Here is a 27,491-nt window from a genome sequence, read left to right on the forward strand (position 1 = left end):
GGTTCGCGGAGAACCTCCCGCTACTGGACTGGTTCACCCTTGCCCACCCCCTAGGAACTTGAGGCCACTTTACAGATGAAAGACTGAGGTCCCGGCCATGTGGGCGGCCCCGCCCTGCCAGGACCCCTTCCCCCACCACCAGTGAGCAAGGTGCCGGGGGCAGCCCCAACCCGCAGAGACGCTACTTGGAGGCAGCAGCTGGGCAGTTCTCTGCCTTCATCTTTTAATGGCCAGTGCGGTACAGTTAGTGGACAGACCGGGGGGGGGGGGCAGGACACAGAGGGGCGGGGTGGTCACGGGTGTGCCATGGGTCTGGCAGGGCACGCTGTCCTCCCCCTGGAAAAGCCTGTCTTTGGCAAGATGCTGCAGAATCCCCTCAGTTCGAGGGTCCCGGCTGGGGAGGGACCCCGCACCTCTCCCTCCTCACAGGGACTCACGTCCCTCCTTGGGCCTCACTGGATGAGGATCAAGGTCTCAGTCAAGCAGTGACTTCAGCCAGGGTGTGCCCCTTGTGGTATCACAGACGGAGGAGCCAGAGACGTGGACAGGGGTCCCCGGGCAGGTGCAGACCCCCAGGCCTGTGGTGTCAGGTGGGTGCCCGGGTACTTGGCGGGGTCTCGGTGTGGGGTGGGGGCTCCCAGGCCGGCGCCGAAGCTATGGTCGTAGACCATGGTCTGAGGCCATTCAGACCCCGGGCTACTGTTCCTTCATGGCATTTTGTTTGGGAGAATCAGGGTTTAGGAACCGGGGGCGGGGAGAGGCTCCCTCCTTGAGGACCACTTATGTCCGTGAAGAGGGCTCCGTGGTGGAGAAGGGCTCCGTGGTGGAGGAGCGCTCCCTGGTGGAGGAGGGCTGGGGTCGGGGGCCACGGGTGGGGGTGGTCCGCTCTCCTGGCCGGGGAGGGCTGTGACCCCGGGGGCCACCGCACACAGGGGGTGAAGGGCAGGCGCGGGACGGAACGGGGAGCACAGTGCTGGGCGGCCCCAGGTGGCCGACGGCTCAGCAGAACCCTGGGGCCAGAGTGACGGGGGGGGCTTGACTGGCACCGGGAGGCAGCCGGGGCCCCACAGGCACTGCAGGCAGGGGCGGGGGGCGGGGCCTCGGGCCTCAGGCAGCAGGGGGGTGCCGGGCCTGGTTCAGAGGCCAGTGGGGAAGGAGGAGTTGGTGGACGTGTGGAAACAGCTGCTGGGGGCGTCCCGGGTGAGGCTGTAGGTGCAGTAGGCCACGGCGGAGCCCAGCGTCAGCCCCGTCATGTAGGACACGGTCATGGTGTTCCCTGTGGGCGACACTGGACCTGAGGCAGTGGGCAGGGCAGGGCGGCAGGGGGCGCTCAGAGGATCACCCCGGTGGCCTTGACACCGGGCCGGAGTCCCAGCCGTGGCTCCTTGGGCATGGAGCAGTGACCACGGCCAGCCCCCGGGGAGGCGGCCATCCAGGGACCATCACGCCCGGGGTGAACTCATGGGGTGCCCCAGGCCTTGCCTGCTTCCCTGTCTCCTGCCCCCCATCTCCACGTGCTTCCTTGTCATGGACAATCCGGGACGTCTAAGGGCTTCTCTTGTGCCCAGAACACACTCCAGCGCCCCATCCCCCACCCCCCCCATCTCAGTGCACGGTGATTTTGGGACAGCCCTAACCCGGGGACTCCTTCTTGGCCCTCGATCCCTGTCTCACACCTGGTCTCTCAATCCACCCGCCGGCCCTGTGGGCTCTACCATCAAACAAACATTCGGGTCCTGCCCCTGCTCGGGCCTCCCACCCCTACCCTGGAACCCCCCCGCCCCCCACCGCGGGCTCTGCCCTGGGCTTTCATGAGGGCTATTCCCTTGCATTGCCCTGTGGCTGGCTCCCTCACCACTTCCTCTAGGTCTCTGCTCAGAAGTCACCTCCTCAGGGAGGCCTTCCCAGACTGTCCCGTTTACATTTCAAACTCCCCATCTCAACGACCCCATCCCATTTGTCTGCTTGGTTTTTCTCTGTCATACTTACCACCACTCAACGCATTACACGACCCCACAAGCGCAGGGATCATGGCCCCATGTCCCTGGTGCCTAGAACAGGGCCTGGCACGCAGTCGGGGCTCACCAAGCAGTTGTGGGATGCATGAAGGAATAAGGGACTGATGAATGTCCCGCCCCTATGAGCTCCCTGAGGCTGACCTGACTCTGCAACCCAGACGCACCTGTTGGCTACGTGGCCGCGGTTTTTGTGGGCCTCGACTTCCCTGCCGGGCAGCAGGGTGCTGGGCCTTACCTGCCAGCTCACGTTGCTTGGGGCTCACTTTGCCCGCCGCCAGGATCATGGGCACGCTGCCAAAGTAGCCGTTGCTGATGCCCATGAGCAGAGAGAAGACGCAGGGCCAGGCCGGGTGGCGCAGGGCGGGCGTGCCGCTGGGGTAGACGCACAAGATGAAGAGGGGAATGAAGACCACGCGCAGGCAGGAGCAGGCCAGCAGGTGGGTGCCCCGCCAGTCCACGGGCAGAGCCGCCAGGATCTGGGGGGAGCCGGGCACGTTGGCTCCCCGTCTCTCCCAAGCCCACCGCCCCTCCAGTCTCTACTGCAGCCCCCTGTCCCCAGATGCTCCCAGCTCCGGGTGTGTCCCTGTCCTTTGTCGACCTTGACCAGTAAATCCACCAAATCCCTGTGACAGCAACACACGGTCCTTTGCTGCGTGCCTGGCGTCCATCTAAACACGGCACGGGACCCCCCTCCCCCGCTCAATCCTCACCGCACCCTCCCGGGATGGGCTCCTGACCCTGCTTGAGAAATGAGGCCCTCGGAGGCGCGAGGGTCAGGTCCACCTGCCACAGTTCTGGAAGCCAGAAGTAGCAGGACTAAGGTAGGAGTCGGGCCCACTAATTAAGCCTTGCTCCCTCGTGAACCAGACTTGTTTCTCAGACGGCTCTGCTGTGTGACCTCGGGCAAAGAGCTTTCCCTCTCTGAGCCTCCCGTTCTCCGTTCATCTGAAGAAGGCCCATGTCAGGCCTGCCCCAGAGATGGCAGCCTTGATCTTACTCCAGCCGGGACCCCCTAACCCTGCGCTCGTAGCTCAGGGCCCTCTGCCCACGTTCTTCTGGCCCCTTTGAGGTGCCTGCTCCCTGGGAGTACTTCTTGTGCTGTCTGTGGAGACCTGCCCCACGGACCCGTTAGCTACGGAGCAGACACAAGGAGGGTGCTGGCGCCGGCCCTGTGGGAACGGCCGACAGTTGGGACTGCCCTGCCCTGCGGGGTCGCTGGGGCCGCCCGCGGGGGTGTGGGGGACACACGTGGTCTGGGATGGCGCCGTGGCTCGGCTGCCCCCCCTCCCCACTTGGTGTCCTCAGCTCAGGGCCTGCCCCTCCCCAAGCCCCTCCCCAGGGCTCCTGAAGGCCCCCCCCCGCCCCCGCGGTGCCCTCTCCTCCCCAAGGGGCCGGGGAGGGGCTGCAGGCCTGCCTTGCCCACGAAGTCGGAGAGGTTGAACACGGCCATGATGAGGATGGGCAGCCACTCGCCCAGGACGCAGTGGCGGACCTCGGACTCGAGACCCGGGAACAGGCACAGCGTGATGAAGTAGGTCACGGCGATGGAGAGCATGTCGGCCCAGATGGCGCGGGCCACAGCATAGCGGTGCAGCAGCAGGGCTGTGGGCGGAGGGCCAGGGGTCAGGGGTCAGCGCCTGCATGGGCCCCCTGGGGCAGGGGGCGCCACCGGCAATGCCCAGAGGACCGCCCTGCCTGCCGCATCCCCCACCCCCACCTCTGAAGGAGGGCCAGCTCCGCGTCACTCTAGGCTGAGGCACGTCAAAGCGCGTGTAGGCGCCCCCGCCGCCGCCGGTCACCTCGTGGGCTGGGCTGTCCTTCGGGGACCCGCCGTTGGCCAGGCCTGGGCCTTGGTGCTCCTGGAGGGAGGACGGGGCCGGTCGGGTGTGGGTGGGGAGGGGCCCTCCAGGCTCCCGGCCCGCCCTCCTATCCCCCCGCGGCCCCCCAAACACAGCTCCCTCCAGCCCTGGAGCCTTTGCGCTTGCTTTTCCCTGGACCCCAATGCCCTTCCTGTGGACCTTCTCATCTCCCGTCCACAGGGGTCAGGTTTCCACCCAGAGGCCGCTTCTCGAGGAACCTCCCTGACCACTGAGGAGCCCCGTCCCCACTGCGGGCCTTGTCCCAGCACTGTGACACGGCATGTCACTGGGCGGCCCCTCTCCGCGCCTCGGGCTCACGGCAGGGTTTCCCCAGCAGAGCCCGGGAGACTCTCTGGGTCCTGTCTGCGAGGACTTCGCTGCTGAGGACACCAAGGGGCGCAGGGGGCTCCTCCCGCCCGGCCCCCCGGGGTCATCCCTCAGGCTCCAGGGGCCGCCCCACCCGCCACGCTGTCCCTCCGGGGCTGTGCAGCCCTGCTGCCACCAGAGGGCGCCCCGCCCCCAGGATGGCTCTGGCCGGCCTGCAGGGCCTCAAGCCACACACGCGGAGGGAAGAGCCTGGGTCCACAGATGAGAGGGGGACCCGCGGGAAGGAGCCCCAGACCACGGCGTGACGGAGGCCACGGCCGGAGGAGCCTGGCCGGGACCTGGCAGTGGCAGCGCGCGGCAGACTCACAAAGTGGATGTCCCCCGCGGCGACGTCGTGGTGCACGCGGTAGCCGGCTCTGCAGCCCGGACGGCTGTCTCGGGGCCGCGCGGTGTGGGAGAGCACGAAACGGCTGCGCCGCACCAGCAGGTGCAGCAGGAAGCAGAGCAGCTCCAGGCCCGCGGACACCAGGAAGAAGATGAGCGTGCTGGCCCGCTCGTCCGGCAGCAGCAGCTTGGTGAGGATGCGGCTCAGGGACACCATCACGCCCGCCGTGCCTGGAGTGGGTCGGGTGCCGTGCTGGGCCTGGGCCCCAGCCCCCACTCAGCGCCCCCAGCCCTTCCCCGCCCCGGTCCCGCCCCTGCCCCGCCCCCGGCCCGGCCTGCCCCCCCAGCCCCGCCCCTGCCCCGCCCCGCCCCCCCCCCAGCCCCGCACCTGCCCCGACCCAGGCCTGGTCTGCCCCAGCCCAAGCCCGAACCCCATACAGGCAGGGAGCTGTTCACAGAATGTGCCTGCTCAGAATGTGCCTTTCCCAGGCACTGCTGTCTGCTCATACACACACCCACGGAGCATTTATACAGCACCTGCTGTGTGCCTCGCGCCATCCCGCCCTGGGGACACAGTGGGAACAGAGAGGACACAGGCCCTGCCTTCCCACAGCTCGGTGGGGGAACTGCAAACAAGTCACAGAAAAATGCCAAAAATGCGCAGGATGGGGGGGCAGGCAGGGGCTGTCCAGGAGCCGGGAGCTGACAGGAGGTGTGGGTGTGGTCTCGAGATCACGAGGGAGGGCGGTGGGGTCATGTCAGACAGGATGTGGGTGTGGGGTGTGACCATGAGCCCCTGGGCAGCGACTGGCAGAGGCGGGCCATGGCCACTGTGGGTGTGGGGCTCCTGGCTGCCTAAAGCCACCCCAAATCAGCACCACTCAGCCGCCTCCCTCACCTCCTGACGAAACACACAGAAGCCAACCACCTGGCCCCGGGCCTTCCTGGGACCAAACCCCACAGACCTAAGGCTTGGAGCCCTGGGGACATCTGGCCACCTCCCCACATGGTAGAGGAGCAGAATATCCTGAAGAAAAGCCCTGGGCCCAGCTTCCTGCCTGGACCACACTGTGGACCCCGGCCCATCCAGGCATGGAAGGAAGACAGAACATCTGGAGGAAGGTGCTTCAAAGGGGACCTGATATGTGGGCGGGGGCAGCAGGGCCAGAGGGGAGCTGGCTACCTGGACCTGGGCTGGAGTGCAGGGATCAGCCTGGAGGGCAAGTCGCAGGGTGCTGGGTAAGTTTCAGGTTTGGGGGTGCCATTCGCTGAGCAGGGGCAGGTGGACAGAACAGGTGGGTTTGGGAAAGTGAGTCTGAGAAGCCAAGTGGGGGTGCAGGGCAGAGGTTAGCGCGTGGGTCTGGGGCTCTGAACACAGGCTCACGCCCACGCACACACACACGCAGACTCACAAAGTGCATAGCCGCACGAGCACTCCAAGTCGCTCTAGACCCCCGCTTCTCATATCACAAAGGTCTGCACCCTTGTACAAATGTGCACACATCACAGCCGTTCCCTTCCCGCCTGGAGTCCCTGCCCCCCACCCGCCAGGTGGGGGGACACGGCGGTCACCGTCCCCAGCCCAGTGCGTGACCCCTCGCTGGGGGTTCCTCCTGGGGGGCTGCAGATACTCACTCTCCCCGGTCATCACGCCCTGGGTGTATCTCTTGGGCAGCATCCCCGTGTACCCATAGAAGCTGGATTGCTGCACTTGGGGGGAGAGACAGAGGAGTAACCGTGAGATGCCACCATCACCTGGCGGAGGGATTGGGTCCACCCACCCTGCCCACCAAACAGCATGTGCCAGGGGCCAGGCTCTGTGACTAGTTCTGGCCAATGAAATATGAGCAGAAACAACATGCATACTTCTGGCCGAGGTGGACAGAAGCTCCTGTGGACTTCTGGGGTTTCCCAGCGGCAGTGACCGAAAGGGTCCCGTGTGACAGACGGGGACCGCTGCGGCCTGGCTCCCAGTGACAGTGTGGAGCATCGCCTCCGGCCTTGTGTTGGACACGCATCGAGAGCCAGAAATAGTGGCTTCAGTTCTATGAAGCCACTGAGATTTCCGGGCCCCTGGTTACCAGAGCCTCCCTGCTCTCATCCTAACCAACATGGGCAGAAATTCAGCAGGATCCAGGGCGGGGGAGAGATGCCCGGGCTCAGACCCTGCAGGTTAGCGAATCTGTGGCCTACACGGACACCCCGGGGCAGTCACACTAGGAAAACTAGGGTCTCCTGCTCCTTCCTGGCATTTGCTTTTTAACAAAATAGAACAGAACAAAACAGACCTGACGACACTATTTCCCAGAGCCCTGATTTCACGGATCAACACACACGTTCACGCAAATGCGTTCACTGGCTCATGGCGTGCCATGTTTTTCTTTCCGCTCAAAAAAGAGTGTGAAAAAGTACAAAGCAACTGGCCTGGTCCTTTCCAAACGTCGCTGCCACGGAAGAGGAAAGCTGAGGACCACGCGGGACTAAAGGGGATTAAAGATGTGACATCGGACGCAGGGCGTGACCCAGGATCGGATCCTGGGTCAGGAACACAACGCTATAAAGGACGTTATTGAGGTGACTGGTGAAGTGTGCACACGGGTCACAGAGAACAGCGCTGTGCGGTGTTACACTTCCTGACTTGGGCAGCCGCATCACGGCGATAGAAGAAACGTCCTGCCTTCTAGAAAATACACCCTCGAACCCAAATGGTTTAAGGTGAAAACACAGACTATTTTATATTTACACGTATTCAGGGCCAAAACGTACACATATCTCTACGGGGGACAGAGAGAAAGCCTATGTGACAAAATGTCAGCCATCGGCGAGCCGACGTGAAGGGTCTATGGGAGTTCCTTGCGCTAGTCCTGTAAGCTTTCCATAGGTTGGAAATAGTTTCAAAATAAAAAGTTAAAAAGATAACTTAGAAAGCCACGGCCCAAGAGAAACACGGTGCCGTGGGCAGGATGGTTCCTGAAGCGCAGTTTATGCCTGGGACAACCACGGCGCTCCTCAGCGCCCACACGGCATGCAGTGTGTGTGCGGACGTGTGCACAGTGTGTGCTCAGTGTGCACGGGCCCTGTGGATGTGCGGTGTGTGCGTGCGGGTGGTGTGCAGGTGCGGTGCGCGGGCACGTTTTTGCGTAGGATGTGCCAGGGGACGCAGGAGGCCCTGGGGTTGTGCACTCACGGTGTGCGAGCGTGCGTGGGGGGCGCGCAGGTGGCTACGGCCTGGCACCGAGCCCTCGTCACCCCGTGTGGGGCGCCCCCAGCGGGCGGCGGGACTGCGGTGGGACGGCCCGCACTGGGTACTCACTCAGAGGCTCGGCGCCACCGCCCCCCAGCCCCGCCCGCACTCCGGCTCAGGTTCCTACCTGTGCAGCCTAAGGCCACAGTGCCTACAGCGGCCAGGTTGATGGCGTAAGCCTGGTCACGAGAGAAGAGCTGTAGCCAGACGTCACAGATGCTGATAAAGAGGAGAGGGCCCAAGGCCAAGAGGTAGCCTGGGGGGGGGGCGAGGCAGAGAGGTGGGCAGTGAGCAGTGGGCCGGGGGCTCCCCTCATCCCACCCTTCCTGTAGAGCCCGGTCAGAGGTGCCCTCTCTGTTTGCCTTTCTTCTTAATACTGGGAGGGCCGGGGACACTTTGGAAGTGCCTGGAAGGCTTCCTGGAGGAGGCACCATTTGAGCTGGGCCTTGAAACTGGATGTTGTCATGAAGAGGAAAGGGACAGGGAGCAGACGGGGCCCCAGGACACAATGTGGGGGTGCACAAAAGCCTTGACCCTATTTTCGCACACGGAACCCTGTAACGTTCCTAGGAGGTGTGCCCACCCTACACATGGGGAGAATGAGGCGTCGGGAGGCTGGGGAGGTGAGTGGCAGGCCAGGTGTGCGGGCAGCATACCCGCGGTGATCCTCGTGTGCAGGCTCAGTCTCTCCACCAGCGCGTTGTTCAGGAGCACAGCCACCAGCGCCACCAGGATGTAGGTGAGGCTCATGTCGAACACGATGGAGGTCCCTGCGGGGGGGCCGGCAGCAGGCGCTCAGGGGGGGCCCCTTCTCCGCACCCACCCCCGCCAGGTGCTGCTTCCTCGCCCCGCCCCAAAGCGGCTGACCCTCGGCGACCGGCAGCTGAGCGAGGCTGCGCATAACAGGGGCTCCCCGAGCGGAGTTTCGGGAGGGTGGCGGCCAGCCTGTGGCGGTGGCACGGCCGCGGGGGACACACCTGGGTACTTGTGGTGCAGATAGTCCACGTCGGTGATGAAGCTGTTGTACGGGAGCAGGAAGCCCACGCCGGCCAGCAGCATCGCAAAGTAGATGGCGTGGTAGCGGTCATCGGGCACCGGCTCCTCGACCGCTGAGCCCAGAGGCAGCAGGTGAGAAAGGGACAGACCCCTCGAAGCCACGGCCACTGTGCCAGGACCAGAGTCTAGCGTAGCACTGCCATCCCCATAACCACCGCGGTCACTGCCACGCTATCCACCGGCATCGCGGCCACCACCCCCCTTCACGGCCAGAGCTGTCATGGCCACCACCCACGGCCATCGCCATCACGGCCAGAGGGCAGCTGGCTTCACGGAACCGCGGAAGGGCCGTTGGAAGACTCAGCCGAGGCGAAACCCCGGGGAGGCTGCCCATGAGCTCCCCCTGTCAGCACTCCTGTGGCCAGGGAGCGTGCACGTGGACGTGGGACCAGCCCCTACGACCTTCAGAGACCCGCCAGCAACGCGGCTGCTGGCCCAAGAGGGAGGGTCCAGGTTCCCAAGGGAGAAACGCTTCTACCCGGACACACGACCGTCCCGTTGACCAGGAAGCAAGACGGCCACTGGCCACGTTGGGCTCCTCCTGAATCAACAGGCCGAGAAGAGCGTGGCCATCCCGGCTGGGGCGGTTCTCCTGACTACCAGGGGCATGGCAGGGATGGGACAGAACAGGACCATGCCTGCAATGCAAGAGGCTCCTCACGGCATCTCCTACGACTTCCACTCCCTGGGGCTGAAGTCAACGGAAAACGGAAACGGTCCGATTTTCACCTTTAGAAATGAAGGTTTGGGTCACTCCACCGGGCAAAGCAGCATGACCAGCTGAGTAGCTGAGGGCAAAAGGCGAGGACTGGGCAGCGGAGAAAGGTAGTTATAAACACCAGCCACGGCCAGGTGACCCCTTCAGACCCGAGGAAGGCCCGTTTTTGTGGGTACTTATCCTTTACCTCGATAGGAATATGTTTGTGTATGTGTATTAACACAAAGCTTGGGTTTTGTCCACTTTATCACCTCACCGTCTAACAGAGGATGCGTCTGTGTTAAATCTCAGGGTTTAAATCAGGGGCTGTCGGAGGACAGGAGCAACCGAGGTACGCCAGGCTTTGCATCTTCCGGGGAAGGCATCAGCGTGTTTTTGGTTGTACTGCGCTTAGCTGTGTTGTGCCAGGCAGCGGCATGACTCTGTCAGTGTCTTTATTTGGAGATTAAGTGTGGTTATGGAGCTGTGTTTGGGAGCCAAGCCGGGCGAGGGGTGGACTGTGATGGGTCAGTTTTACGGGTCCACTTGGCAGGCTGAACTAACCCGTTGTTGTTCAATCAGACACTGACTGAGCTGCTGCTGGGAAGGAATTTTGTGGATTAAAGTTCCTCCTCGGTGGCCTCTAAGTTAATCAAAGGAAATTGCCCTGGGTGGGCCTGACCTAATCAGGCAAGACATTTAGGTCTTCCCAGAGCTGAGACCCGAAACAGCGCAGGACTTCAGACTTCCTTATGGACTTCAGACCACCTTAGCCAGGCTCCGCTGTAGTTGCTTATGTTCTGAAATAAATCCATATGCGTGTATATATATATATCTACACCTGCATCATATCAACAACACTGTCTACCATCTGTCTATGTTATCTTCTACTGGGCTCTGTTTCTTGGCTGAACCCTGAGTGACCAGCCACCATCACCAAGGCCACTATAGTTAAAACCACTTCTACCATCCACTTCTATGGCCACGGCTGCCAGGGCCACATGCTATCTCGTGCCACGCCTGGCCAGGGGATGCCTGGCACCTTGGGGATGGGCCCAGAGCTGGCGCTGCCTAGGCATGGGGGAGCAACCCACTGCAGGGCTTGGCCAGCAGGACTTCTGCTTCCCACGTGCAGAGACAGGGGGCGGAACCAGAGAATAAGCCTCCCTACTTCTGAGCCTGGGGCGGTGCTAGCATAAACCACAGCCACCCCAAAATGAGCTATCACAGGGGGCCTCCTGAGCGCAGGGATAGCCCTAAGCCATGTTTTGGGGCTTTCGCTGCAGCCACATCGAGTGTGGCTCCTGGACCGTTCCCTTTTCACAGAGGACATAACCAAAGCCCAGACAATGGTAACTTGCCCAAGGTCCCCAGGCTGGCAGAGGGATGGGGCTGAACCCAAACCTGTCCAGCGTCAGCCGCGCACGCAGCCCTCTACCCAGCAAGTCTGGCCGCAGAGGCAACTGGCCATTTCCTCGAGGTGAGGGGATCGAGGCTTAGAGAGGTTTAGGCCCTTGTCCAAGGTCACACAGCCAGGACAAAAATCAAATCTTCGCACCTCACATCGGTCCTCCCTTCAGGGACTTGCCCATCTCCACTGAAGGGAGGCCAGCGAAGGTGACCAAAGCGACAACAGGTCACCTCCAGACGGAAGCTGTGCGGGGCAGCGCATGATTCCCCGTGCGCCCTCCCACCTGCCCGGTGGACCAGATGAGGCTCCGTGACCCGCCCCGGACACATGGCATCCGCGTGAGGTCCCTGAGACAGCAGCTCGATCGTCCCCACGGCAGATCCCTCCTGACGGACGCAGCGCCCCGCACTCGGGGACCACCCAAGGCTCCCCGAGGGTTCCCACGGCCCATCCCTGCTCGGTGCCAGACACGCACCTAGGTCCTGCCCCCCCCCCGACTCACCAGAGTCCGTGAAACCCGGGACGCCCCCGGCCACGCTGCCCTGGCCCTGAGCCGTCCCCACCGCCTCCTCCTCGGGCCGGCAGCCGTCGAAGCTGAAGCTCATCACCACGCTGCTGTCTGGCGTGCCCGCCGCGCTGGGCTCCTTGAGGCGCTGGCTGCCCACGGAGCCCATGGTAGCCCGTGCTGCGGAGAGAGGAGAGGGGGCGGGCTGAGGGAGCGCGGGGGGGGGGGGGGGGGGCTGGCCACCGCCACGGCCCCGGGGGCTTTGCAACTGACTTTATGGGACGGTGTGTGCGCTCGCGCTGTGCTCAGGGTCCCACGCACCATTTCCCTCTGGAAGGAGGCGCCTGGACTCGCTCACTTTACTGCTGTGGAGGCCACGCAAACCTAGAGGGTGCCACCCCCCACCCCCCGTCTCACTGACAGTAAGGGGGGCCGTCCCAACCCAAACCCAGGCCCGTGGGACACTCTGAAGCACTGCGGCCCTCCATTCTGGGGCCCACCACCTTCCGGGCCAGGAAGTCCTTCCTTTGGTCTTGCCTCAGTTTCTCTTGCTTCAATTCAAACCTACTACCTTTACCTTTAAAAGAAAGGAAGAAGCTAATTTGTCCGTGATGGAGAGACACCCCCACTGTGGGGTGGGGATGGGGGAGTCTTGTTTTTTTCCCTGAAAGGGTTATCCATTTTTCTTTTTTCTTTCCTTTTTTTTTAAGATTCTATTTTTTAAAAAGTAATCTGTACGCCCAGCGGGGGGGCTCGAGCTCACAACCCTGAGATCGCACGTTCCAGCAAATGAGCCAGTCAGGCGCCCCATCAATTTGTTTTTCTAATGATTTTTATTCATTTATCTCATTGCAGCTCCTCAAGGAGAATCTGAGACACAGGCAGGACACTAGAGCATCGGGCACTGAGCATGGCACCTAGATCCACCCATCATGAGCTTATGCAGGAGCCCACGGAAGAGGCCAGGAGAAGGCCCACTTCCCGAGGGATCCCATGTGCCCAGGACTACTCCAGTCGTCTCTGTGGCCAGCCTGTCACCACCCCTCCACCTCTGCCTGCTCATGCTTTGTCTCATTTCCTCCCGCTCTCCTGCCTCAGTTTACCCGCTCCCAGCCTCCAGACCTGATGCGCTGTTACCGAGCACCTCCTGCTGGCCCCGTGTATTCACCTTTCCTACTCTGCACAGAGTTTTTACTGGAGCATTGGAGCCCGGAGCCGTCCTGCTTCGAGGCCGCCCCGGTCCCCTCCCACAAGCATGGAGAACAGGGTCGGGGGTGCTCTGTCTGGGGGCTGGGAAGCTGGCGTAACCCCCCTGCAGGCTCAGTGCCTTTCCTGAGTGTCCCCCAGCCTGGGCCTCCTGCCACATCTGGAGCTGGGGGTCCCAAGTGGGATTTAGGACAGAGCTGGTTTCAATGACCATGGCCTTGCTTGGTGGCCTTGGGCAGGATCCCACAGAGGAGGCTCAGAGACCCCGGGCCCCGCCCTCCCGGCCTCCCTGGGGGCAGATAGGAAGGCTGGGGAAGGAGCCTGCTGCAGAGCAGTGGTCTCCAACAATGGAACGCTCCTCTCTGCAATCCACTCCAGCCCAGGCCTGGAGGACGCCCGAACCCCGAACCCCTGACCGGTCTTCTGCAAAGCTTCCCAAGATGCAGTGCCCTGGCCACGCCTGGCCGTGCCACCCGGGAAGGCGGACGTGCTCAGCATTGAGCCAGGAGGCGGCCCCACTGCTCCCTCTGGCTCATCGGTGAGGCAGGCAGGTACCACCCACAATGCCAGCCCCGCCGCTGTCCCCACGTGCTGCTCCAGGGCCCTCCTGTGGGCAGGGGGCTCTGGCTTCCCCTGCGGCGGCGGCCCCAGGCCCCTAGGCGTGACCTCACTGGTGGCAGAGTTGGGGGGTGCATAAGGTGGCTCGTCTCCACCTCTCCTGGCCTAGGCCAACTCGCTCCTCCCCAGACCCCGCAGACTCCACACCAACAGCCTGGAGCCTCAGATCGCCCACCAGCCCATTCCTCCTCCTCTCACGTTCCTCTTTAGTTAAAATCTAAGAACATGCACATGAGTTTAAAAAAAACCAAGAGTGCACGGGCTCCCCCAACCCTGCCAGGGCCCCTCGATGTCCACTCCTGGGGAGTAGCTGAGAAGACACAGTTCATGTCTTTGGCCAACAGATCACCAGTCACTGCCTCAGTGGGCCACACCTGGGCCTCAGTTTCCCTACCTCTCTGTTGTGGACAAGGAGGGTGGGAAAGTACTTCACAAATCGGGGGAGGGGGTGGCTGGGTGGCCAGAGGCTTGGCTGCGCACAGGAGGCGCTCAGAAGTCACACAAGACGCCGCTTCGGGGCACTGCTGTGGGCCTGAGGGGGCTCCTGACCCCAGCAATCCTGAAAGCCCGGTTCACGGGCCCCCACTTTGCACATAGAGCCGAGGCCAGAGGTCACGCAGCTTGCATTAAAGTCCCAGCCGGGTCGAGCACCTTTGGCACCCCCATTTCAACTGTGACTGAGTGGATGCTGCTTCTGAATGTGCTCCCAAGGCCAGGCTGACCCCTCCCTTTCGGGGCTGTGCTCTGCCTCTACAGTGTGTCCCCCCAGAGGGGACAAGGAACCTGAATTCTATTTGCAAAGCCAGGCCGCTGGCCCTCTTCAGGCCTCACATTCATCGTGGGCCACAAGCCTTAGCCATCTGGACACCCTTGGATGTCCCTGGCCCCCCGTGCCTAGGCCTACTGAGTTCTCTACTGCTCCTCCACAGCCAAGCCCACACACTGCCCCAACCCCTCCCTGCTGGTTCTGCCCACAGAAAAGGGGGTTTCAAGGCTCCCGGCCGCCCCCTTCCTGCAGTTCCCGTTGGAGAGGTGAATGCACTGGCCTCAGGCACCGGCTGGCGGCTCCCACAGCCCAGACCCACCCCTTCCTCCCTGGCCTCGGTTTCTCTGGGTCCCAGGGCTGGCAGCACCCTGCATCCCCCGGGCTCCTTCTGCCTGCCCGGCTCTATCAGCAACAAAGTTGGTTCCTAGGCCTGTACCCCTAGGCAAACGGCAGACTCCCCAGGCCACCACGAGGTGACCCCTGGACACAGAGGCCCTGCCTCTTACAGTGGCTGTTCCAAGAGCTAGGAGGGAGCTGGCTCCGGGAAGAGGTGAGATGGGGCAGAGGGGGTCCAGGGAAGAACTTCAGGTGGAAGGACCCTTTGGGCATGCCTAGGGAGGGAGGTGGCTCCCAGACCTGGGCATGACCTGAGGCCACTGGCCACTCTCCTGGGTCTGGGTCCTGCGCTTGCAGATGGGCTGATGGGGGGGGGGGGGGCTGGCCCAGTCCAGATGCTGGACCTCTTCCCAGGACAAGGGTGGGGTGGGGTGGGAGATTCGGGGTCCCCAGAGCCACGTGCCCTGGTCCCTGGACTCAGCTGCCCCGAGCCGGCGCGGAGGGGGAGGGGGCGCCGAGTGGGGCCGCGCGCGCCGCAGACAAAGGCTCCGACAGGTCTCTGCGCTCCAGCCCATCCCCGTCCCTGTCCCCGCCCGCCACCTCCACGGTGACCGCTTACCTCGGCACGGCCGGGCCCCGGGGTCCTCGGCGCGCCCGGTCGAGCCTGTGCCCGCCGCCCCCGCGCCGGGACCCCTGGGCACCCGCGCTCCACGCTCCGCGCTTCGGACCCGGCGCAGCCTGCGTCCTCCGCGGCTCCGCGGTCCGCCGGGCCCGGGTAGGCGAGCGTGTCCGGGGGGCTCAGCAGCAGCGGCGGGCGCGGCGGGGGCCACCGCGCTCCGCCCCGGCCCGTCCCCCGCGCAGAGCCCCGCCTGCCTGTACCGCCCTCCCCCTCTTCCTCCCCCCCCTCCCCCTCCTCCCCCCCCTCCCCGCGCGGAGCCCCGCCCCCGCCCTCCCCATCCCGGGGAGCCCGCAGAGGCAGAGGCGGGGGCGGGGCCGAGGCTGAGGTCGATCGCCCCCGACACCCCGGGGAGGGGCGTGGTGGCACGCGGCCACCCCCGGGGTGACGTGCGTCTGATCTAGCCCGCCACCCCCATGTCCACCTCCCCGCGTGGGTGCCCAGGCCCACTACCCCCCTGCCCCCCTCCTCCCGCCCTGGGTCCTCTGCGGAGGGGGCAGGTCTGCCGTGCCCAGGTTAGTGGGTGCGACAGGTCACGCGGGTGGCCAGACTCAAAGTTTTGAAGGATGAGTAGGAGTCCGTGGGCTGGAGACCGGGAGGTGCGCGGATTCCAGCCAGGTCTAGGGGTTGACGCCAAGCTCTGTGGCGCTCCCTCGCACGGTCCCCACCCCTGCCCAGTCTCTCCTCCTCCCAGCTTGGGAGCCTCGGTTTTCTCCCAAATAGATGGGAGCCTCTTTCAGGGCTGAGGGCCGCAGCTCCCACACTTCTGTCTGAGCCTCCACTCTTCTATAACGTGGTTTTAAGAGAGACTGTGTGGAAGCTTGGGGGACAATACAGAGAGGAGCCCACGGGGGCCCTGGCACAGGACACGAGCCAGCGATGGAGGGGGGTGTCCATGCAGAGAAAGGGGTCCTGCCACAAGGTGGTAACAGGACCCAGGTGAGAAGTAGACATGTCCTGGGTCCCTCCAGGGCTGGGATCTGTGTCTGTGGGAGTCAGGCGAGCCCCCTCCCCATGCAGGCCCGAGCCACCAGGATGGGATCATAGGAGGTGGCTGCCAAAGCACCCGCCAGGTCCATGCCTGGATGCCTCCCCTCACTTCTCACCAGATTAGCTCCTCCTGTTGCTGTGAGACCCACCTCTGCCATCCAGCAGTAAGCTCTGGAGGTGCTGGTCAGCCCATAGCTGTGGTTGGCACCTTTTCTCAAAACCTTGCCCGTCGCCTCTAAAAGACTGGCAGCCCCCTGCGAGTAAGGCCCTGCTTTATTTCTGTCTGGATCCTCAGTGCTAAGCGCAGTGCCTGGCATACAGTAAAAGCCAAACATTTGTTTGAAGGGTGGACTGAACTGGGTGCTGAATTACGCTGCGTTGAGTGAAGTCAAGTGAAAGGGTGCTGATGTGCGCTCAGGGTGGGACTCACCCCCTGCCCTTCGTCTTGTGCTGTTTGGACCAGGGGAGATGGCCAGCTGATCAAAGTGATTGATCTTATTTATTTCTTTTTTAGATTTTATTTATTTATTTGAGAGAGAGAGAGAACACAAGCAGAGAGGAGCGGCAGAGGGTGAGGGAGAAGCAGACCCTTCGCTGAGCAGGGAGCCTGATGCAGGACTCAATCCCAGAACGCTGAGATCATGACCTGAGCCGAAGGCAGACGCTCGACCGACTGAGCCACCCAGGGGCCCAAAGTGATTGATCTTAAAGTAAATGAGCCTCATGCTTCCCCATGGGTCGGGCGCTTTGAAAGGGCCTATGCAGGAAGCCACGCCAAGCTCTCCTGGGTGTAAATAAAAATTATCCAGTGTGTGTGAGACACTGCTCTGCCTACAGGAGGCACGTCGGGGTCTCTGCCCCCATGGGGTCTCAGTCTAATGGGGGATACTGGCAATAAACAAGCAGCCATTTCAGGAAGCATCCAATGCCTGCAAGACAACAGGACAGAATGGTGGACTAGTGTGTGACCATGGGGATGGGGTGGGCATCATTGCCTGGTGGTCAGGGAGGGCCATTCTGGGAAGGTGACACCTGAACGGAGTGACGGAAAGGAGCCCATTGTGCGGCAGTTTGTGGCAAGGGTGTTTTGGGCACAGGGAACAGCCAGGGCAAAGTCCGGGAGCCAGAAAAAGCTCATTATATTCAAGAACAGAAAGAAGCCCAGTGTAGTGGGAACAGAGGAGGAAGAACCTTCTGGTGGGAGAAGGGAGGTGAGGTTGGGGCAGAAACCAGCCTGAGGGGGATCTTGTTGGCAGCGGGAAGGGCTGGGAGCCCCCGGAGTGGTTCAGCTGGAGGAAGAAGCATGACCCGACCTCGGTTTTTAATCCTCGGTTGCTGTGGGAGTACAAATTTGAACAACCCTTCTGGAAAGTAAATTGGCCTAAAAAACATGCTTACCCTCTGATTCAGAAAATCTAGCCCAAGGAAATAAATCTAAATACAGAAAAGGCTTTGTACACGAAGATGTGCATTGTAACAGCCAAGCATTGCAAATATAGCCCAATTACCCTAGGAGAGTGGGTAAGGGATAGTCATCATGGTGGGGGACAGACAACGTGATTGTTATATTTGAAAAACCCAGGGAAACCAGTGGAACTCTGTGTAACCACACTGAGGAATCCCAAGTCACCCCTGGGATGTATGATTCTGAGGGACCACCAGACCATGGAACCGGTAGGGTGCAAGTGCTTAGTGACACAGAAAAAGGAAACGGGAAGGAATACAAAAGACACTTTGCATCTAGGCCACAACATTTTTTAAAAAAATGGGTAAAATGATATTCTAGGAAAATACAAACAAGCAGACAACCTGCTCTCAGAAGAGAAAGGAATCTAAATTGAACAATTACTAGACAGGAACTAGAGGATTCTGCTGAAGATCTATTACCCCTCTCCTCGAAACTCCAGGATTGGTTGGGCAGGTTCACAGAATTGCAGAATTTTACCAAAGTTTTAAAGAAGAAGGAGCCACGAAAGAGTAAAGTGAGCAACTTTACTCTTCCAAAGCATGGAACAAAAGAAAGAAGAGATTTCTCAACCTGGCAGATTTCTCTAAGAAAACAACAGGCCAGTCTCACCTATGAATGGCAGTATAAAATCCTCAGTGAAATAGCAGTGAACAAAATTCAGGAGCACACTGAAATTAGCAGGCTCTACAACGTGGCACACGCAGGGATGGTAAGAATGCTACTGACATCATGTGTCATAGGAACACGTTAAAGAAAAAACATATGGTCATTGATACGGACACTAAAATGGGTAAAATCCCACATTTGGCTGGCATTTGGTAAAATACAACATGTAATCCTAATTATTCACAAACCCTAACAAAATAGTAATTAGTGCATTTTTATGTGGATGGCAAGTCAAAGGCACATCTCTTTATTTTATTTTTTTTTAAAGATTTTATTTATTTATTTGAGAGAGAGAGAGAGAGAAACAGCATGAGAGGGGAAAGGGTCAGAGGGAGAAGCAGGAGCCCGATGTTGGACTCGATCCCAGGACTCCGGGATCATGACCTGAGCCGAAGGCAGTCGCTTAACCGACCGAGCCACCCAGGCGCCCTGGCACATCTCTTTAAACACGAAAAGCAAGATTTCTCACCTCTGGTATTTGCCCTTTTGCCCTCCACCACTTTGGAGTCCTAGCTGATATTGCTCAACAAGAGAAATAAATGAGACATTTAGAAATCGGAAAAGAGAAGTTGAATTATTGTTATTTGTAGGTGACAGGATTATAGAGCTGGAAGATCCAAGTGACCCAAATGAAAACCTTTTAAGAGATTTCCACAGCTCTCCCACCTGAGGCACAAGAGACAACCAGAAAAAGGAAATGAACGAAAAGATTCTTTGACGCTGGCAACCAAATAGATAAAAATCCCTGGAATAATGTATTTTTGAAAAGATTTATTTATTTATTTATTTATTTGAGGGAAAGAGAGAGAGAGCATGGTGGGGGGGGCAGAGGGAGAGGGAGACTCTCAAGGAGAATCTTCGATAAGCACAGAGCCCTATGTGGGGCTTGATCTCACAACCCAGGATCATGACCCGAGCTGAAATCAAGAGCCGGATGCTTAGGGGCGTGCTCAGTCTGTTAGGTGTCTGCCTTCGGCTCAGGTCATGATCCCAGGGTCCCGGGATCAGGCTCTGTATCTAGCTCCCTGCTCCGTGGGGACCCTGCTTCTCCCTCTGCCTCTGTCCCCTGGCTTGTGCTCTCTCTATCCGAAATAAATAAATAAAATCTTTAAAAAAAAAATAGAGTCGGATGCTTAATCAACTGAGCCACCTAGGCGTCCCCTATCCCTGGCATAATCTTAATTAGAAACATCCAATACCTATACGAGAAACTTGTAAAAGGACATTTAAAAAAGAAAGAAAGAAAGAGAAACCTTTGCCAGGCACCCAGAAGAAAATAAATAAACATAAAGTCACGCCCTGTTCTTCTCCAGGAAGACTAAAAATTGTGACCAAAATGTCATTTCTCTAAATCAATCCTCTGATCTAACATCATCGTAGTAAAAATAACAGCAAGATGTCCTTCCTTTGGAATTAGATAAACTGATTCTGTAATTCATACGGGGAAATGAATTTGCAAGAATGAGCCCAGAAAAGACTAAAGAAGAAGAAGAAGAAGGCGTCGAGATAAACTTGCTAGATACTGAGCCTAAAACAAAGTTCTTGTACTGACAGCCGTGTGGGCTGGACTTTCATGAGATGAACCAATCAAGGGGACGGAAGGCAGTTCCAGAAGTCAATCCAAATGCACTCACTGTCAAAGGTAGCTTGTTGTATTGGTGGGAGAAAGATGGATTATCGTGTGAGTGGTGTTTGCACCATAGGGTGACAATCTGAAAACAAAATAAAATAAAGTAAAATTGGATTCCTATCTCATGCCTTATACCAAAACTAAAGCCCAAACTACCACCACCACCAAAAACAACAAGAAAAAACTCCAGATTTTTGCTTTTGATAATCTTATAGAAAGAATGTTCTTTCTATGTAAGATGCAAAATTCAGAAGCCATCAATGAAAACACTACCACGTTTGACCATTTCATTAAAAACATAAAACTTGTGCATGGAAAAACCCATTATGAAAAAATGAAAAAGCTAAATGTCCAAGTGGGGAAAATATTTGCAACACATATGACAACACATAGGATGGGTATTACTTCCTCAATATATAAAGAGCACTTACAAATCAGAATGGAAAAGACCAAACAACCAATAGAAAAGATGGGTAAAGTACATGAGCTGACAATTTACAAAAGAAAACAAAACCCAAAACACAGTGGCTTCAACATACGAAAAATTTCCCGACTCTACACCTAATAAGAGAAGTTCAAATTAAAACTATATTGAGAAGCTATTTTTCTCTGAGCATATTGGCAAAAACCAAAGTTTGAAGTCGGTCGTAGCAAGGTGAAAGCAAGAGGCCCTCCCACACAGTGGGGTGGGAGTGTAGATTTGGACAACCTCTATGATAGAAGGGAAATTTGGCACATCAGAATGCAGAAATCATTTGTTCCATTAATTCTATTTTTAAGAATTTGTACATTATACTTGCATATCTGTTCAAAGCTGTATGTTCAAGGGATATTTGTTGCATTTTTATAACACCAGAAGATTAGAAAAAATCTAAATGCATAACAATACAATGGTATACTATGCAATCATTAAAAAGAATGATGCAGTTCTATTTGTACTGATATAGAGCAGTTTGCAAGATACATTGTTGTTAAAGAAAAAAAAGCAAGGTTCAGAAAAATATGTGTGATGGCTAATTTTAGGCATCAACTTGGCTGGGCCATGGTACCCAGATATTGGGCAAACATTATTTTGGATATTTCTGTGAGGATGTTTTTGGATGAGGTTTACCTTTAAATCCAAGGACTTTGAGTAAAGCAGATTGCCCGCCATAATGTGGGTGGGCCCCACCCAATCAGTTGAAGGCCTGACTAGAACAGAAAGCTGATCAACCCTGAAGAAGAGGGAATTCTGCCAGCAGACAGCCTTTGGACTTCAGCCACGGCATCAGCTCTTCCTCGGTCTCCACTATGCTTACCCACCCTGCAGATTTTGGACTTGCCAGTCTCCGTAATTGTGTGAGCCAATTCCATAAACTAAATCCATATATATCCATATGGATTTATATGTGTTTATATTTATATATGGATTTGCATGTGTTTATATTTATAGATTTATATATATACACACACACACACATATACATACAGATCTTATTGGTTCTGTTTCTCTGGAGATCCTAATACAGTGTGTTCAGTATGAAACCATTGTGTTACAAAGGAGAGCATACATGGGTGTGCTTGCCTGCACACAGGTTGTTCTGGAAGGATGCGCCGTTGGCAGGTAACAGTGATTGCCTTGGGGAAAGGAAACTGTGGGGCTGGGGTCAGAGAAGGGACAATTATTTTTACTGTAGCCTTTTTTTTTTTAAATTTAAATTCAAGTTAGTTAGCCTTCTGTAGCCTTTTGTAAGCTTTGAATTTTTTATTTATTTTATATTTTTTATTTTTTTGTTAAATAAGCGCCAACATGTGTAGAGCCCAACGTGAGGCTCGAACTCACAACCCTGAGATCAATACCTGAGCTGAGATGAAGAGTCTCAGACTCTTAACTGACAGAGCCAGGTGCCCCTACACTTTACATTTTTTTAAGTGGGGCATGCAGGATACACAATTATGCACAGAGAATATTCACTCCACATAGAGAAGTGACTAGAAGGAAATGTAGCAGAATCTTGAACAGTGTTCCTGAATGTTCCTCTCTGTTTCTCCACTGTTTCTATAAGCCCAGGTCAATTTGTAATGCTTTTTGCCGCATATGTGTTTCTCATGGAAAACGAAACACATGTTTACGAGATAGAGACCTCATCTGCCTCATCTGCCTGGTTCCCGTGCTCTCTGCACCCGGACTCCTCATGGCACCAAATGATGGGAGGACCTGGGGGTGAAGGACCCCTGGTTTGGAACAACTGGAGAACCTTTGGGGTTTAGATTAGGGCCAAAGTCTGGGCATGTGATTGATGTTGCCCAGTGTCCAAAGGATCTGAGCAGGGGCTTGTGGTTTTGTGTGTGCGTGTGTGTGTGGGGGGGTTCAGGGCTGTATTGTGGGGGCCGAAGGGGCCGACAGTGGCAGGAGAGGTGGGTGTATCTGAGGAGGTCTCAGGGCTGAGGGGCGGGCCATCCCCTCAGCTGGCTGGGTCAGGAGCCTTCCTCGGGGCCTATCAGGCTGTGGGCTCTGCAGAGCAGGAAGGAAACTTTGGTGTCAAGGAGGAAGTGGGGCCGTGATGCTTGGGTGGCTCATTTCGTTAAGCGTCTGACTCTTGATTTCGGTTCAGGTCCTGATCTCAGGGTTGTGACATTGAGCCCCACAATGGGCTCCATGCCGGTGGCGGAGCCTGCTCGAGATTCTCTCTCTCTCCCTCTGCCCTTCCCCACTGTGTGTTCTCTCTCTCTCTCTCTCGAATAAATAAATAAATCTTAAAAAACAAATAAATCTCCCAGCTCCCCTATGACATGGGACTGTTAGTGTCCTCGCCCAGGTTATGTGTGAGCAGACCTAGGCCCAGAAAGGTCCCTAGCCGGTAGGTCGATGCTGAACCTTGTGGCCCTGCATCCTGTATGTTTGCCGTTGCGCATAGGTGCCTCTGTTGGGAGTGAGTGCAGGGCCATGAAAGGGTTCTCTGCGGGGGTGCCAGGGTGGGCGAGGCTCGGGGCCAGGCCTGTTGTCGCTGCCAGGGACACCTGGGCCTCACTGATGGCAGCGGGTACTCTGCTAATTGATGTCTGTCCTCCCGACCCTGTTAGCAACACTCCCTTGGAGGAAAGCCGTCTGCCAGGATGAAAAATGCAGCCAATTAAGGCCCCATCAGCGGAGCAGGTGACAGGCTGTGGGCGGGAGTGTGGGAGGTGCCCACTGCATATGCATGTCCTGTCGTCTGGGCCCTGTGGCAAAGCCAGATCAGTGCTCGGAGAGGCCGTGCTAGGGTCTGCCTCATGGACTGAAGGAGTGGGGGCTGCCACTGCCAGGGGCCAAGGCACCTGCTGTCCTCACTTGCCAAGTTCCACGTGCTATTCTAAATGGCCTCAGATGCTCCAAAAATTTTTGTAAAGAATCGTCTTTCAGTAGGATGGCTACCAAGGCCTTCTCTTTGGTCTCTTGGCTTTCGCCACTCTGCCCTCCAACCTACTTCCTAGGCAGAGCGAGCTTTCTAAAGAGGTGTCCTTCTTCTGCTAACTGTCTCCCATGATTCCTCAGTGCCTGCAGGGCTAGAACCCAGAGCCTAAGGTGTTCTGAGCCAGGTGATCTCTCCCACCTGTTTCCTCCCACACACTCACCCTCAGGGAATGGCTGATAGGGTGAATGGGCGACAGATCAGCTCGCTGGCCTCGGACCCCACCAGCAGGGGTTTGGCTCAGCTCTGCTCAGTCCAGGCAGGTATGATTCCTTTGAAAACCTCGTGGGCTTCCTGTGTATCACATTACCACACCCTCCAATGGGTAAAAGCCGAACATGCACATCAGTTTGAGACATCCTCTCTCTGTTTGGGGCTATGGGACACGGCACTTAAGAGTTTTAGAAGCCCTCTAGTTGAGCAGAGACAGTCCAAGTTTTAAGATTCTTAGAAGCCTTTCCACCTGGCTGAGAGTTTCGAGCATGACCTGGAGTATTTCTCAGCCATGTCTGTTACTCTGGACAGTGGCACCTTTGAGATTTTGCTGTGTCTACAGCAAAACCTGGCAATAGCCCGGGCATCCGTCAGCAGGAGATGAGTACCTAGACTGTGGTCCCTCCAGTCCACGGGGTGTAGTTCTTAGCAATAAAAGGGGTCACACGACTGATACCCCCCAAACTAGGAGGCATCTCAAGAGCACTGTGCCAAGTGAAAAGGTGTCATGGACACAAAAGGGCACACATCCATTCATAGGAAGTTCTAGACGAGGCAACACGGCCCTAAGGTAATGAAGATGGTGATGCCCCTCGGGAAGCGCAGGGGGCATAGGGGACCATCTGGGGTGATAGCGACGCTCTGTATCTTGGTGGAGCTCAGGCTTACACAGTGTGTGCATCTCTCAAAACTCAACAAGTATCCCTTTTAGATTTGTGCATCTCACTGTTGGTAAATTCTGCCTAAACACACACACACACACACACACACACACAGCCCCAAACCCAAACCAAATATTGACCTCTAGCTAATGATGAGCGTGTTTAGGGGTGAAGTTTACTGATGCCTGCTACTGACTTGGAATTGCATTAAAAACAGTGAGATGGGTTGGTGGCTGGTGAGGGGGACAGAGGGATGGACAGCTGTCCTAGAAAGCTAATGGAGCAAATGGAGACAGCGCGTCTGGGCGTTCACTGCACAATTCTTTCGGATCTTCTTTGTGTTGAAAATGTTCATAATAAAATATTGGAGGAGAAAGAAGAAGAAAGAGCGCCTCGCGGTGCCCCCGCCTGCCCATGCCCGCCCCAGTGGGGCTGTTCCGGGACACGGCGGCTACGCCATCCGCTTCCTACGGAGCTCAAACCTAATTTAGTCCCAACTTATTAACTTAAAGCCCATTAGACTCTTCCCATCAATTGGTACTTGTAGCCAAGAGCCAGACAGAGAGCAAAGTGTGGGGCCTGCTCAGGACACAGCCGGGGAGGGAGCGGGAGCCTCCCCAGGGCAGAGGGAGGGAGGCTGTGTGGGCTACTGTCCACGGACACGCCGGGCAGGGCTGGGCTCAGCAGATCGCGGAGGGACGGGGGTCTCCGCTCCTCCGTGTCCCCCTGGTGCAGGGGGCAGCCTTCACTGACGTCACCTCCTCTGATTCTCGCACAGACCGGGGTGTCCCTGAGCTCCCTTTTAGAGATGAAGAAGCCGGCAGGTGAGTGGTGGGATGGTGGCTCTCAGCCACATATGCACCACATTTCGGGCTCACAGTGGCCCCAGGACACGGGATTATCGAGGCACCTTAGGCCCCGGGGACCATGCGGCAAAACCTATTTCTGACTATGGACAGAAAGGCCCCTGGAGCTGCCCAGGTCCTGGGGCCCAGAGAGGAGAAGGCCCTTGGCTGGTGTCACCCCGAGGCTGCAGAGTCAGCCCAGCACACTGCCCGTCTCCAAGCATGGATGCCGCTGTCAGACTCGGGAGAAGAGGAGGCACAGCCATCTGGGCAAAAAAGGCAAATCAAATAAAGAAGCAAAGCCCATAATTCTCTCCTAAGAGGGCAAAGACACCCTTGTGGTGCTGAGCGGGAACAGGGTTGGTGGGGGGGGGGCGGTGGACACCTAGAGACACCAGCTAGGAGCCAGGCTCTGCTCAAATCCTCACGGCGGTGACTCAGGGAGGGGAAGCTAGGATGGGGGAGGCTCCTGTCACACAGCAAGGCCAGGCTGAGGCTCGTCCCTCCTGGCCACCCGTCTGTCCTGTGGGTTATGCAGCGCCCGGGACCCCCACACCCCAGGCCTGGAGGTCAAGGGGGTGGCACCCTGGCCAGGCTTCCGGGACTGGGGCCCCCAAGCCACAAGTGGCCTACCGGGTCTCCACCCCTCAGCACACCCCAGGCCGGCCAGCAGGCTGGGATAAAGGCTCCCAGGGCCGCCGCTGCCACTGCCGCTGGAGGTCCGCCAGGATGGCAGTAGCTGCCTGGCCTGGCTCCCAGAGCTCTGAGCAGGAAGAGCTCTTTACTATGGCTGCTGTCGTTGATGGGGGGGTGGGGTAGCTTAGGGTCCTGCGACCTGCTGGGAGCCCCGACTCCTCCCTCCCCGCCAGGTCCAGACCTTTGGCTCCCCCACCCACCGAGCCCCTGCACCCCCTCTCTGACACCCAGCCACACCCAGTCTCCGGTGGCTTCCCCTCCCCCACAGGGAGGCGACTCCTTCCCGAGCGTTACCCACGGAGATCCCTCTACCTGGAGGGCCCGCCTGTCAGCGCACACTCCCCTCTACCCCACCAATATCTGTTCGTCTGCAAAGGCTCCGCGCCACCATCCCTTCCTCCAGGGAGCCCCCCCTGACTTTGGTGAGCACTCACTGGGTATCAGGCATCATCGAATCCTTACTGCAACGACAGCCTGATTTTCAGGTGGGGATAAGGCCCCGAGAGCTGAAGGCACTTGTCCAGCATCACACGGCTGAGAATCTTGAGGTGTTAGCTGCTCTCTGGGTCTCGGGGCAGGGCTGGGCCTGGAGGAGGGCTCCCAAAGTGAAAGGGGCTGAGCGAGTGGACTACTGTCCGTGGCGGGGGGTGGAGGGTTGGGGTGGGGGTGGTTCAGAGTGACGCCAGCCCAGTGTCACCGGATGAAGGCGACCAGATTCTCACAGACACCTCCGTTCCCAGAGCCCCTACATGCTGTCTCACGTCCTACTGATCTGACGCCCATTTCGCAGATGACAGGAGGCTGTGCAGGGAGCCCCAGAGGCTGGCCCAAGCTTCCCCAGCCAGCCTCGGCGGAAGGGGCAGAACCAGGGCTGGAGCCCGGTGCCTGTCTGCGCCTCGAGCCGGTACCCTGCTCGCGATGGGCTGGTCGGCCGAGGCCGCGGGCCACACCTGAGCCACACCTGGGCCTTACCTGGGGCTTGCTGTGCTCCGCCTAAGGCCTTTCCAGTGGAGGCTGAATTTGCTTGTCAGGCACGCTGCTCACGGGAGCCTTTGTACTCTCTATTTACAAGAGGAGGCTTGTGAGCAAATTAGCAGGGTAACCAGGGAAAATGTTTGGCTTCCGTGGGTGGGAATTGGAGCCATCTGTTCCCAAGTGCTGAGAAAACACTGGAGCAGTCTCGGGGAGCCGCTCCCTGGCGCCCCCAGGCTGTGTGCCCCAGGGCGGGGAGCTCACCCTCTCTGGACCTCATTATCTGCATCTGCAGAGCCGAGGAGGACTGCACAGCTGCCAGGACTCCAGAAGACTCCCTGCCTGCCTCCCTTCTCCGCCGGCACACCCCCACGCCCTGTGGTGTAGACGGAGCCCCTCCCAGGCAGAGGAAGCCGGCCAACCGGGAGGACAGTGCGGGCCTTCCCAGCACCAGCCTTTGGGATTTTATTTACCACTGGATTCGTTTTGTTCTCAAGCTGAAAATAGCTTTATTGTTTCCTCTGAATATAAAGATGATAATTCACCAATACAGAAATGTATGACAGAGGAAGGTAAGCCAAGTGAGATGCACCATTCCTTGGATGGAGAACATCTGTTGAGGGGACCATCTGTCCAGACGTTTCCTTGAGCCGCTTGCCACGTCGTGCGCGGAGAGATCACCGACCGGGAGACGGCAAAAAAAGACAAGAGGGTGACCACCCCCACCCAGGGCCCTCTGGCTCCTTGTCAAGGTCCCTGGAGACTGCCCCCCGACTCCTTCTCCTTTCCTCCACTTTGGAGAGCGGAAAGCTTGA

The 27,491-nt window shown here is 58.1% G+C and overlaps 1 protein-coding gene across 4 annotated transcripts; it reads right to left on the reverse strand.

Annotated features, from left to right (window-relative positions):
• Positions 1-207: 207 nt before the first annotated feature.
• SLC29A4 (solute carrier family 29 member 4) lies at positions 208-26,770 on the reverse strand. Of its 4 annotated transcripts, none has more exons than XM_073886278.1 (11): positions 26,677-26,770; positions 11,499-11,681; positions 8,810-8,995; positions 8,489-8,602; positions 7,960-8,088; positions 6,224-6,298; positions 4,572-4,819; positions 3,736-3,877; positions 3,433-3,620; positions 2,254-2,494; positions 208-1,276 (listed from the first exon to the last, which is right to left on the reverse strand). In XM_073886278.1, the coding sequence occupies exons 2-11, from the start codon at positions 11,668-11,670 to the stop codon at positions 1,137-1,139; spliced, it is 1,635 nt and encodes a 544-aa protein (XP_073742379.1). In that variant the 5' UTR covers positions 11,671-11,681; positions 26,677-26,770; the 3' UTR covers positions 208-1,136. The 4 variants fall into 4 exon arrangements, with proteins under 4 accessions (XP_073742379.1, XP_025719413.1, XP_073742378.1 ...); XM_025863628.2 differs by lacking the exon at positions 26,677-26,770 and adding an exon at positions 15,047-15,204 and having other exon boundaries at positions 8,810-8,941; XM_073886277.1 differs by lacking the exon at positions 26,677-26,770 and adding an exon at positions 15,047-15,204.
• Positions 26,771-27,491: the final 721 nt, after the last annotated feature.

Source organism: Callorhinus ursinus, unplaced genomic scaffold (genome assembly GCF_003265705.2).
Source record: "Callorhinus ursinus isolate GAN/ISIS: 27379988/994484 unplaced genomic scaffold, GSC_fseal_2.0 scaffold70, whole genome shotgun sequence".
Taxonomy (NCBI): Eukaryota; Metazoa; Chordata; class Mammalia; order Carnivora; family Otariidae; genus Callorhinus; species Callorhinus ursinus.